A 12,869-nucleotide genomic window follows, 5' to 3' on the forward strand; every position below is an offset into this window, starting at 1 on the left:
GAATGCATGCACTGATCCATGCCACACCTGATACATGCAACACCAGGATGAGGCTCCAAGGCCTCCCGCAGAGGAAAAAGCCAGTCTCAGGGCTGACCTAGTGTAAGGCTCCCTTATGTGATATTTTTAAAAAGGCAAAACCATAGTAAAAGAGAACAGAGCTTGGTGCATGGGTGTGGAGGAAGAACGGACCACAGAGAAATGGAATGCAAAAGTTCTTCTGGGAGATGGACTGTTCACAACCTGAGTGTGTGTTTAAATTTGTGTAAGTGCACACCAAAAAAAGACATGCACATTTTACTGAGTGTTATTAATAATTTGAAAATTAAACTTTTAATTTTAATCTGCATAAAGTTAAAATTTATTAAATTTAAATTTTAAAAATAGATACTATATCTAAGTAAAGGTATTTAAGACTTCTTGCATCAGATAAAAAAATCATTTTAGGAGGCTTTTAAAGAAGGCCTGAATAAATAGGTATTTATTAACACCATGTTCAGTAGCTAAAGGTATCAATTCTAACTAAACTGACATATTCAGTTAAATCTCAAATTCTGACATTTTTTAAACTTCAGATTCAAAATCTGTAAGAAAATGCAGAGGACTTAGGATAGCTAAAAACTTCTTAAAGAAAACAAAAGAAGTCTTTGTCTACCAGACGTTCAGATTTCTTGTAAAGCCAGAGTATATGGTTCGATGGGAGACAAAAAGAACAATGAAATAGTAAAAAAAATTCTAGAAACAGAACCACATGCGTAAGAATCCGTGCTAGGGCAATTCCCTGGCAGTGCAGCTGTGAGGACGCTGGCTTCCACTGCAGGGGACAGGGGTTCAGTTTGTTGGGAGCTAAGACCCCGCATGAATCCGTGCTAGGGGAATCCCCTGGCAGTGCAGCCGTCAGGGCGCTGGCTTCCACTGCAGGGGAAGGGGGTTCAGTTTTTTGGGAGTTAAGACCCCGCATGCTGTACTGCGCAGCGAAAAGAAGACTTGATGTGCACTACAGGTAGCACAGCGAGGCAAGGGTGGTCACTTCAGTGACCTGTAACTGAAACAGCGGCTATCCACATATAAAAACAAAATATGGTCCCTGGCAAAAATCATATGCAGGAATTAATTTCAAGAGAGATCTAAATGTGAAAGACCACACATTAATGCTTTCAGAATAGAATATAGTGTAGGAGAATATCTTCAAAGTCTTAGCAGTTAAACAAGTGCTCCTCAAATGGTTAAAAAAAAACACACCCCACACAACCCCCTAACCACAGAAGAAAATTAAGAATTCTCACTGGAAGCATATAAACTATAAATAATGGTCTGGGAGAAGATATTTGCAACATACATATCCAACAAGGACCAATAACCAGAATATATAAAGATCTCACACAAATCCACAAGAAGGCAATCAAAATACAAAATGAAAAAAAAAGATCCTTGAAAAAACACTTCACAAAAGATTTTCAATACGAAGAGTTGTTCAGTGTCATTCATTCTCAACAAAATGCAAACTAAAAGTATTCTAAGGTACCACTACTAGAATCACTGAAATTAAAGAGATAACCTCCAGGTATTTTAAACAGCCGGTGGTCCTATAACCAGCTTAGAAAACGCCTCGTCAGTATCTACTAAAACTGAAACACATACGCCTTCAGGCAAACGACTGTACTCGTAGGTATGCGCCAAACAGAGTGTGTGTATCTCACCCCAAAAGGCACGTTCATAAAACCTTTAGTCATACAGCTCAAAACCAGAAACCCAGATATCCATCGACAGTAGAAGAGATGAATAAATTGTAGGATATCATATGCTGGGAAAGACTGATGACAAGAGAAGAAGGGGGCGACAAAGGATGAGACTGCTGGATCTCCAACTCACTGGACATGAATTTGAGCTAACTTCAGGCGAGAGTGGAGGACAGGGAAGCCTCGTGTGCTGCAGTCCACAGGGTCTCAAAGAGTTGGACAGGACTGAGCAACTGAGCAACAGCAAAACGGGGTGCAGAATTAAACTGCTCCCCCTGTCAGAGCAAAGTAGGTGCTTCGATTTGTTTGATCTTCATGTTCAACATAGCCAAGAGTTTTACATGTAGTGGGGAGATACCAAATATTTGTTAAAGTGCTAGATAAAATATAAAGCCTAAAATTTAATTTAAAACTTTACCATATTTTATTCTCTTAAAAATATCATTAAACCTTTTTAAATCTAAAAATTGAGAATACCATACCTGAATAATAGATGCTGATTTACTGTGAACTCTTTCTAGTTTTTCCTTTTTCAACATTAATAGTTTTCTCTTTGCTAAGGCTCTTCGCCAGTATTTCTGAATGACCAATGCTGCGCTGACCTTCTTTTTAAATCGTTGTTTAGTGAGGAAATTGATTATAGCTGATTGAATAATTCTTGCAGCTTTGTCTCTCTCCTAAAAAAAAAAAAAAAGCAAATATGAATTAAACAATCACTTGAGACCCTAAGCCATTATTTGTAAGAAGTCAGATTGGGCTTCCCAGGTGGCTCAGTGGTAAAGAATCTGCCTGCCAATGCAGGAGACACAGGAGATGCGGGTTGATCCCCGGGTTGAGAAGATCCCCTAGAGGAAGAAATGGCAACCCACTCCAGTATTCTAGCCTGGGAAATCCCATGGGCAGAGGAGCCTGGTGGGCTACAGTCAATGGGTCACAAGAGTCAGAGACTACTGAGTAACTAAGCAACAACAACAGTTTCTCAGATTATGGTGGAATGAATTCATGCTTGATTTTTGGGAAAGGGTTTGCCAACAAAGGGCTATATAGTCAAAGCTATAGTCATGTTCACATATGAGAGTTGGACTATAAAGAAGGCTGAGCACCAAACAATTGATGCTTTCAAATTGTGGTGCTGAAGAAGACTCTTGACAGTTTCTTGGTCAGCAAGGAGATCAAACCAGTCAATCCTAAAGGAAATCAATCCTGAATATTCATTGGAAGGGCTGATGCTGAGCCAAAGATCCAATACTTTGGCTACCTGATGCAAAGAGCTGACTCATTGGAAAAGACCCTGATACTGGGAAAGATGGAGGGCAGGAGGAGAAGGGGACAACAGAAACAGAAGATGAGACGGGTGGATGGCATCATCAACTCAGTAGACATGAGTCTGAGCAAATTCTGGGACATAGCTGAAGGACAAGGAAGTCTAACATGCTGCAGTCCATGGGGTTGCAAAGAGTCAGACATGAGTGAGCAACTGAATAACAAAGTAGGAGAAAAAAAAAAAGGAAAAAGAGACTCAAATAAACAAAATGCTTTACAGTATAAGGAAGTATTATTTTATGATTTTAATTGGATGTACTGTGTTTATTTATTATTAATGTGTATTTACTTATTTGGCCGTACCTCACAGCATGTGGGATCTTAGTTCCCCGACCAGGGATTGAACCCACACCTCCTGTATTGGAAGCTAGGAGTTTTAACTGCTGGACCACCAGGGAAGTCCTGGAAGTATTGTTTTGCTGCAATTTGAAGAAAGGAATTCACAAAAAAGAAAAAAAGAGGCAAAACACCCTCTTTTACCACTAGAATACACTGTGGTTTTAAGTATAGAGGCTCAAGAGGACAGAGCTCAGGGCTGTGACAAGTGGTGTCAGGACTGCCTGAGGTGTCAGTGTCCAAAGAGGAGCTGGCTGCCTCGGGAGTTCCAGAGGCCAGCGCCCTGAACATCTCTACTTCTAACAATGAATTTCAGTGAATAGTAACAGGTTAAATGCCAGGTATCAAGCATCATTCTAAACACTGCGAGAATGAGCCATCCAACCTCACAACAACCATGAGAACAGATGAACCGCCCCTACCCCCATGCTGCTGCTGCTAAGTCGCTTCAGTCGTGTCCAACTCTGTACGACCCCATAGACGGCAGCCCACCAGGCTCCCCTGTCCCTGGGATTCTCCAGGCAAGAATACTGGAGTGGGTTGCATTTCCTTCTCCAATGCAGGAAAGTGAAGTCGCTCAGTCGTGTCTGACTCTTAGTGACCCCATGGACTGCAGCCCACCAGGGTCCTCCATCCATGGGATTTTCCAGGCAAGAGTACTGGAGTGGGGTGCCATTGCCTTCTACCCCCATGGCCGTGAGGAAACCCAGGCAGGTAGGTCAAGTAGACAGCTGGTCCCCCAGGGGTCAGCCTGCCAGGATTTGACGTAGACATTCTGGCTTCAGAGTTCGTGCTCCTAATCACTTTGCTGCTCTTTAAGGCTAGACTTATTATTTCACTTCACTTGAATTAGACACAGGAATACAAATTATTCCTCTGGTGGAAAGGAACAACGTACAGGTTGTCTGACAGCCCTTTGTGTTGCTGCATAGGACAGTGAGCAATGCGAGGGCGGGCTCGGCACAGAGATCAGCTGTAGGTGCTGACTGGTATTTAACTACAACTGGAAACCATGCAGCATGAGAACACAGCTACCTGCTGCTGTTAAGTCGCTTCAGTCGTGTCCGACTCTGTGCGACCCCAGAGACGGCAGCCCACCAGGCTCCTCTGTCCCTGGGATTCTCCAGGCAAGAACACTGGAGTGGGTTGCCATTTCCTTCTCCAATGCATCAAAGTGAAAAGTGAAAGTGAAGTCGCTCAGTCGTGCCCGACTCTTAGCGACCCCATGGACTGCAGCCTACCAGGCTTCTCCATCCATAGGATTTTCCAGGCAACAGTACTGGAGTGGGTTGCCATTGCCTTCTCTGGAACACAGCTAGGGAAGGGATCAAATTGCTATTCTAAATCTGGCCACCATATGCAAAGAGCCCACTCATTTGAAAAGACCCTGATGCTGGGAAAGATTGAGGGCAGAAGGAGAAGGGAATGACAGAGGATGAGAGGGTTGGATGGCATCACCGACTCAATGGACATGAGTTTGAGCAAGCTCCGGGAGATACTGACGGACAGGGAGGCCTGGCATGCTGCAGTTCACGGGGTCGCAAAGAGTTGGACAGGACTAAGTGACTGAACAATGACAATAACCCAGGTCTGAAATGGTGCAAGAGAATAAATGGTATGAATCGCCAAAATTCACCTACTCTACAGGTACTAAGAACTTTATCATAAATACATGGTAATTCAGAACTAAGGAGCAATCTTGGGTGAAATATATTCTGAAATACCTGCTAAGATTTATTAAACATGAATGCTTCTTTTACTTTCTCCAAATAAATACAGCATTATTAGTGAAAAGAGTAGAGGATTAAAATAGTTTATTCAGTTTGACCAAGGAGACCATTTCTAACATTGAGAAAAATGACATTTTTTCCGAACTCAAGAAAACACTTATTTTATGTTAATGCAAAATTCGTGCTATCAGGGACACAGAGGGACAACCTTTCTCCCTGAGCTTGGGTCCTAAATGTTCTGAGAAGTTAAGCGATGGAAACCAAAATGCCACTTTTAAACTAACAAACGATAGCCTGGAAGACAGTTTCATGGCAGACAGAATGAGCTTGGCTAATCGAACTGCAGAGTCTGGCAGGGGACACCCAGGCCAGAGAGGCACTGGTTGGGGGCAAGCCTCCCAGAGTATAGGGCGAAAAAGGAAAGGAAAGCTCCTATTTCCCAGAGGCACGTCAGAGTTCAAGAGGAGGGAGGGAAGAAATGAGTCAGACAACCCCAGTTTACTTTTCACAAATTCACAACGTGCGTAAGTTATTCCATGTCCCCTGGAGCAGAGTGAAAGGGAGGACAAAGCCTGGAAAAAATACCCAGTGAAGGAAACATTGGACATTAGGGAGAAATATGCATCCCCTACTCGAAACATACACAATCATGAAAATTACCTCACTAATTTCTTACGTCAGTAAAATGTAAAAAGGATATCAAGAATCATTCAGCTGACATTTTATGAACAATTTACATTACAGTATTTCATTACTGACTGGGCTTCCCAGGTGGCTCAGTGGTAAAGAAGCCACCTGCCAATGCAGGAGATATGAGAGATGTGGGTTGGAACCTGGGTGGGGAAGCTCCCATGGAGAAGGGAATAGCAACCCACTCCAGTATTCCTGCCTGGGAAATCCCACGGACAAAGGAGCCTGGTGGGCTATAGTCCACTGGGGTCTCAAAGAGCTGGACATGACTGGGTGGCTGGGCACACACACACTTCATTTTTGAGGAGTACCTCATGGTGTTTTAGATCCTTTTTTAGCTTATATTGTCTCCAAGTTGTTTGTATAAGTCGAGCAGCTCTCGTTTCTTTACGAAGATCCAAAAGCCTCGCGCAAAGAAATGACAAATAGGTAATCACCACCTAAGAGAGAACATAAACGATGAAGAGAGAAGTTTCTGTGAGACAGAGAGCATGAGACTTCCTATCATCTGAGACTCTGATTACTAAGAGTTATTACTGTTAAGGAACTTTTACTTTACCTTCTCATCAGGGATTGTGTTTGACATATCTGAGTGATGGATCATGGCAGGTATTCCACCAAGGTCTCTAGCTGCAGACCTAACCAACTGAAAATTTTTCTTTTCATTTTCTAGGAGTTCTTTGTATAGTTCTGAAGTATTTTCTGCAATGCAAGAAAAACAGAGATCAGATGATACTGCGAGGGCCAGAAATCAGACAGGCCAGTGAGAACACTGGAGGAGTAAATTAACTGAAAGGGACTAACCCTGATCAGGTGGTTTAAGAGAGAAATCCAGAAAACTCCCGTCAGATTCGGATGATGAATTCAGCACCACGGAACCAGTGTGCGTGCACTCCACGGTCTGGGTGGTTCGCTGACATATGGCGTCAAAAGGAACGTAGCAAGGGTGGTAGTGGTGGATCAGGTAACACAGCACCCGGCCGTCCGAGAAGGACACCGTGAAGTTCTCCACCTGGTGAGAAACGTCGGGAAAAGAATGGACGGTATCTAGGTAAGAACACAGGTACTGGTGGCTTTACAGTCCGTATTTCCTTTTAATAGCTAGGACGGCGTGCTAATTTATAGCAGCACCTACTGTAATACCATGTGTATGCTCCGGCGTATCTGACTCTGTGAACACAGGGACTGTAGCCTGTCAGGTTCCTATGTCCGTGGAATTTCCCAGGCAAGAATACTGGAGTGGGTTTGCCATCACCTTCTCCTGGGGATCTTCTCGACCCAGGGATCAAATCTGCATCTCCTGCATTGGCAGGCATATTCTTTACCACTGAGCCACCTGGGAAGTTATACTGTATACTACCACATTCATGGCCAAATTCTCACCTCTAAAATATTATATCATTGTGCTGGGTGGAGAGTGTTCATCAAAAAATTCATGTCCTTCCCAGACTCTCAGGATGTGATCTTGTTTGGACATAGGGTCATTGCAGATTTAACCAGTTAAGATGGGACCACACTGGAATAAGATGAGGTTTTAATCTGACATGACTGGTGCCCTTATGAGAAAGAGAGAGAGACACAGAGACAAGACGCATAGGGAGAATGCCATGTGAAGACAGGCAGTGACTGGAGCACTGTGTCTACGGACCTAGGAAAGCCAAGGGACTGGAGTCAAGAGAAAGGCATGGGATGCAGGACTGCAGCACCAGGGTCTTTGGGGCTCTCTAGTACTTACTTAAAACACAGACGATCATATATCTGACAGTTTTTCTGTTTTACATTCCTTATGGGATATGTTATTCATATGCATCAGGACCATTTATTTTCATGTATTTATACTTAAACATACATATATGTTTGTGTATTAAAGACATATAAATATATGTATTTATACTTAAACATACATACATATCCTCCATTTCATATAGCAATGGAGGATCAATCTAACAAATGATTATAAAAGACACAACTCAGACTATTTCCTCCCTCTCTACCCAGGGGGCAAAGTCCTCTAATGTCCCTTTGTGGATGGTGGGTTTGTTTGCATTCACCTTTGTAATAAGAGTTTCCTTGGTAGCTCAGACAGTAAAGAGTCTGTCTACAGTGTGGGAGACCCGGGTTTGATCCCTGGGTCAGGAAGATCCCCTGGAGAAGGAAATGGCAACCCACTCCAGTGTTCTTTCCTGGAAAATCCCATGGACAGAAGAGCCTGGCGGGCTACAGTCCATGGGGTTGCAAAGACTCAACTGAGCAACTTCACTTTGTAATAAGGATATGATCCTTCGGTGCCCCAGTTCTATGCAAGCATCTCCTTTTAAGACTACCAACTAGGGCATTTTTTCCCCTAGTAAGACATAAAATATAATCGTTCATTACACAATTGGTGACAGATTTGATGAAACTAGATATGTGATGGCACCCTTATTCATTAGAGGAAAAGTTTGCTTGTACATATTAACTAAGAGGGGATACAGGTATACATGTAACTGACTCGCTTTGCTGTATGGCAGAAATGAACACACTCTAAAGCCATTATACTCCAATAAGAAAAAAAAAGAAAAAAAGAAATGCATTATCATTATTATTATAATTTTTAATTGGTATTAACACACTGTATTGTTTATAATATAAATTATATTAGCATCTGTATTATCATAATAAATCTGTATAAGATGTATCATTATAGTTATGTAATTGTTACATGTTTATATGTTACTTATTATATATTAATATATACATATATAAAATACATCATATAAAAATATCTGTATAAATGATCTATATAGTAATAAAATTCTACTACCTTATATGACATTAAAGAAAAGAAATTAAAGAAAATATTTCATGCACTGTTTATTTGATTTTAACCAAAATTTGCTTAAAGAAATTAGGCTAAAACAAAATCACAGAACTTACTTTTTTATTATAGAAGCCACAGACCGCATTTACCCAGTCCATCAGCAGCTTTACGCTTTCACTGCATTGTTCAAAGGGGCCGCTATGCCTTTCATCTCTCTTTTTACTGATAACAGCATCAGGACGGCATGACAGTGCAGACATCGTTTTCTTTCGTACTCTGTGTGTTCTTTAAAAAGTCAATTTCTTCCTTTAACTGATCCAAATTAAGGGAAATATCCACCTGGAATACAAAAAGAGGATAAATACCATATTTTTCATACATTATTTTTGGCCCACAAAAGTTCAAGTCTGCTACTATCAATATTTTTTTAAGACAAACACAGTCTACAAGGAAGTCATGGAACGTTTAAGTGCTTGAGTGCACGGGATCTGTGTTCACCTAAGTCAGGGATCTGATCTTGTCTGTGTCCCATCAGCGAGGAACCCTTAGCTCTAGTCTCCTCCCCTATAAAGAAATGACAATAGTGACCTACTGGGGGCCTTGTGAGGATTAGACTGGAGTGTACATAAAGCCATTAGCACAGTTCCTGGGACAGAATAAGTCTCGCAAGTAACAGCTACTACAGCTAGTCTTTATTTGACACAAAAGACTTTTATAAGTCAATACTGAAAACTGACAAAAAATACAAAATGCACCAAATGTACAATACCTGAAAAGCCAACGCGATCTTCCAGAGCAACGCCAGGGTTTTCTCTCTGTGTCTGTCCACAATATCCTTAGACAGGATTGCATTTCCTGCAAACGGAAAAGAGTCCATTAGCACAAAGTACGTACAACTTGATTTTCAGTGAGAAGAAAACTTTTATCGTTACTTGGTTTTTACCATGCTCATCATTCAGCTGAATTCCTCGTGATTTAAGAATTTCAAGAACGATGTCAACATTGTGCATCTTTTGAAGACGACTTATTGCAGGAATTCTGAGTTTCTTTGAGAGATTCCAGTTTTGCGTGAGAAGTTCCATAGTTCGCCTAACAGTGAAGGGATTGCCACATGAAATTGTTAAGATAAAAACATGCAGGAAAAACTAACTTCATTTAAATAATCACCCATATCAATCTTCCAGAGTTAAAGGGTTTTTAGGTTAGAAAGATCTCAAAACTGTTACTCCATAGTTAAGTAAATAGAGTTATTTCTCATTTAAGCCTGGGGGTTAAGGTCTATGAACAGAATGTAAGAATGGGAAATAAGATGCACACACACAAATGCACACAGAAACAGAAGAACAAGGCTCTTTAGGGAAAAGAAAGGAAAACGGACACTGACTGAGGGACTCCAGTGTTCTACACATCAGGTAAGCGCTTTCTTTTCTTATTTTAGTCCTTTTCTTATTTTGTCCATGGCAAATCCCACAGTCGGGCAATTATTATCCCATATTTGGCATATGAAGAAACCAAAGCCCAGAAAAGTAAAATAAATTTCCCGTGATCTTACAACTAGTAATGACAAGACTAAGATCAGAACTAAACCCCACTGTTACAGTTTCCGACGAAGCCATTGTCTTATATTTATACCAGGTAAAGCAAAAATGTTTGAGTGCCTACCTTAAAGAATCATTTATACCACAGTTTAAATTCAAACTCCTAATATCATTTAGTGTTTTACACTAGACAAAAATCACTGTTTCCACAGAAAGATCGAGCCCAACTAATGACTGTATCTGGTTAAAATTTGGCAGACCTGCATCCTTTGCACTGCAAGGCAAATTCTTAACCACTAAACTACCAAAGGAAGTCCCATGTATCCTATTTGTGAAGAACTGGGGATTCACAAAGATATAATGATAACTTCCTCACAAATGTCAGACATAATATAAATTAGAGAGTTTCTTAGAAACAAGATGGATGCCTTCAAGTCACATATTGTAAAGAAGCCACCCGACATACAGTGTAAAGGCCGCTCCTTCCAAAGCAGGCAGTGGTGACTCACTGCTGTCACATCAAAGCCAGTGCCTAGGACTCTAGTGTGTTAGTGAGGAAACGCGTGCGACACGAAGCTGGATGTCGGGAGCTGATGCCCACTGCCACTGCGGGGTAAAACCTGGGCAAAACACGCCGTATCTTCATCTCACTTCTCACGTGTTGTTGTTGTCGTGTCCGACTCTTTGTGACCTCATGGACTGCAGCACACCAGGATTCCCTGTCCTTCACCATCTCCTGGAGTTTGCTCAAACTCAAGTCCATTTAGTTGGTGATGCCATCCAACCATCTCATTCTCTGTGCTCTCAATCTTTCCCAGCATCAGCGTCTTTTGCAGTGAGTCAGCTCTTCGCATCAGGTGGCCAAAGTATTGGAACTTCGGCTTTAGCATCAGTCCTTCCAATGAGTATTCAGGGTTGATTTCCTTTAGGATGGACTGCTTTGATCTCCTTGCTGTCCAAGGGACTCTCAAGAGTCTTCTCCAGCACCCAAATCTGAAAGCACCAGTTCTTCAGTGCTCAGCCTTCTTTATAGTCCAAACCTCACATCCATACATGACTATTGGAAAATCCATAGCTTTGACTATATGGACCTTTGCTGGCAAAGTGATGTTTCTGCTTTTTAATACACTAAGTTTGTCACAGCTCTCCTTCCAAGGAGCAAGTGTCTTTTAATTTCAGATCTTCATCCTTACATGTGCAACATGGTTAACACAAATAAAACTGGTCTCAAATGATGTAGAAGTCATGAAATCACTGCAGATAAAGTGCTAAGTCTTATAGTTTAATTAGCCCCATGCTTTCCCCAACTCCTATTCTGGGGCATCAGTGGTTCCTACTCAGACCTCATCACCTGCCAGCAGGGAAAAATGTGGATAGGGGACAAGGTTTCTTGGCCTAAAATTTACACTATTTTCCTGAACTTACCCCAACTTTTTAAACCCTAGATTTATCCCATTACATAAAGACCAAGAGGGATTGTGTATGTTAGAAAAAAGTGTCTTCCAGAAAATTTTCGTCTATTCTAGGGAGAGACATAATTTCATTTCTTATACTCACACGAGACGCACCCCACACTGCAAGTCTACAGCAAGATTCTTAACAGCAAAATCAAATTCATCAAAAGGCATCTGGACGTGGGTCACAGGAAATCCCAGTAAGCTCAGGTGACGGGAAAGGTCACCTTCACCACCTAGGAAATCTCGTGAAAAAGCCAGAAGAATTTCTTTACTGGCCTATGGAGAAACAAACAGAAGGTATTATAATCCAGTATCATCATTCTGTTTATAATAAAAACAAATTCTTCAAATCATTCTGCGCATATAGAAATAAAGTAAAATTAACAGTAGTATAAAAAGACAGTTTCATATGGTAACAATGGAAACCTCATATATTTCCACAATATTTCCAATTTAAGACTTTTTAAGAAAGGGCTCATAAATAATAGTAACTCTAAAAATTAGGATTTGATAGCATACTAAATTAGGAAAGAAATTTTCTCCCAAATTAATTCCTCAGAAGCACAGTTACATTCATTCTCAAAGCAAAGCTAGGATGACGCACTGGTGAAATGTCAACCAACAAGCTAGGCAGGGTTCGAACTACTGGGCAGGCATTTCTGTTCTACTTCAGAGTACTGTTCTTTGGGAAAATCACTTTTTCTGAGGAGAAAATATACAATAAAAACAGACAAAATTTTATATGTGAAATATAAAATATAAGATAAAAACTATTGGGCTCCCTTGTGGCTCAGCTGGTAAAGAATCCGCCTGCAATGCAGGAGACCTGCGTTAGATCCCTGGGTTGGGAAGGTCCTCTGGAGAAGGGAAAAGCTACCCACTCCAGTATTCTAGCCTGGAGAATTCCATGGACTGTATATACATAGTCTATGGGGTTGCAAAGAGTCAGACTAGTGTTCTTTGGGAAAATCACTTTTTCTGAGGAGAAAATACACAATAAAAACAGACAAAAGTCTTATATGTGAAATAAAATATATAAGATGAAAACCATACCTTGAACTCTGCATCTTTACAGAAGAGACAAGGATCATGATCAATAAGTCTAGAGATTTTAGCATAATCAAGGAAACAAATCAACAATAATAGCTTTTTCAATGTAAACTTAGACAGAGCTTCTTCATGACCTGAAATAAAGTACAAAAAGGCATAGCACATTCATCTATGTAAGACAAGTTTGGTTTTCTTTTCTTGGTGGG

At 41.0% G+C, this 12,869-nt stretch overlaps 1 protein-coding gene across 1 annotated transcript in view; it reads right to left on the minus strand.

The window, feature by feature from the left end:
• ASPM (assembly factor for spindle microtubules) overlaps window positions 1–12,869 on the minus strand; it is a 60,128-nt gene that overhangs the window by 23,811 nt on the left and 23,448 nt on the right. Inside the window, 10 exon segments of the mRNA NM_001206506.2 lie at window positions 2,222–2,416; window positions 6,130–6,258; window positions 6,378–6,520; window positions 6,623–6,830; window positions 8,735–8,885; window positions 8,887–8,957; window positions 9,388–9,473; window positions 9,562–9,707; window positions 11,714–11,889; window positions 12,667–12,797. Of these exon segments, the coding sequence (NP_001193435.2) occupies window positions 2,222–2,416; window positions 6,130–6,258; window positions 6,378–6,520; window positions 6,623–6,830; window positions 8,735–8,885; window positions 8,887–8,957; window positions 9,388–9,473; window positions 9,562–9,707; window positions 11,714–11,889; window positions 12,667–12,797 (1,436 nt within the window).

This window comes from Bos taurus, chromosome 16 (genome assembly GCF_002263795.3).
Source record: "Bos taurus isolate L1 Dominette 01449 registration number 42190680 breed Hereford chromosome 16, ARS-UCD2.0, whole genome shotgun sequence".
In the NCBI taxonomy this organism is placed as follows: Eukaryota; Metazoa; Chordata; class Mammalia; order Artiodactyla; family Bovidae; genus Bos; species Bos taurus.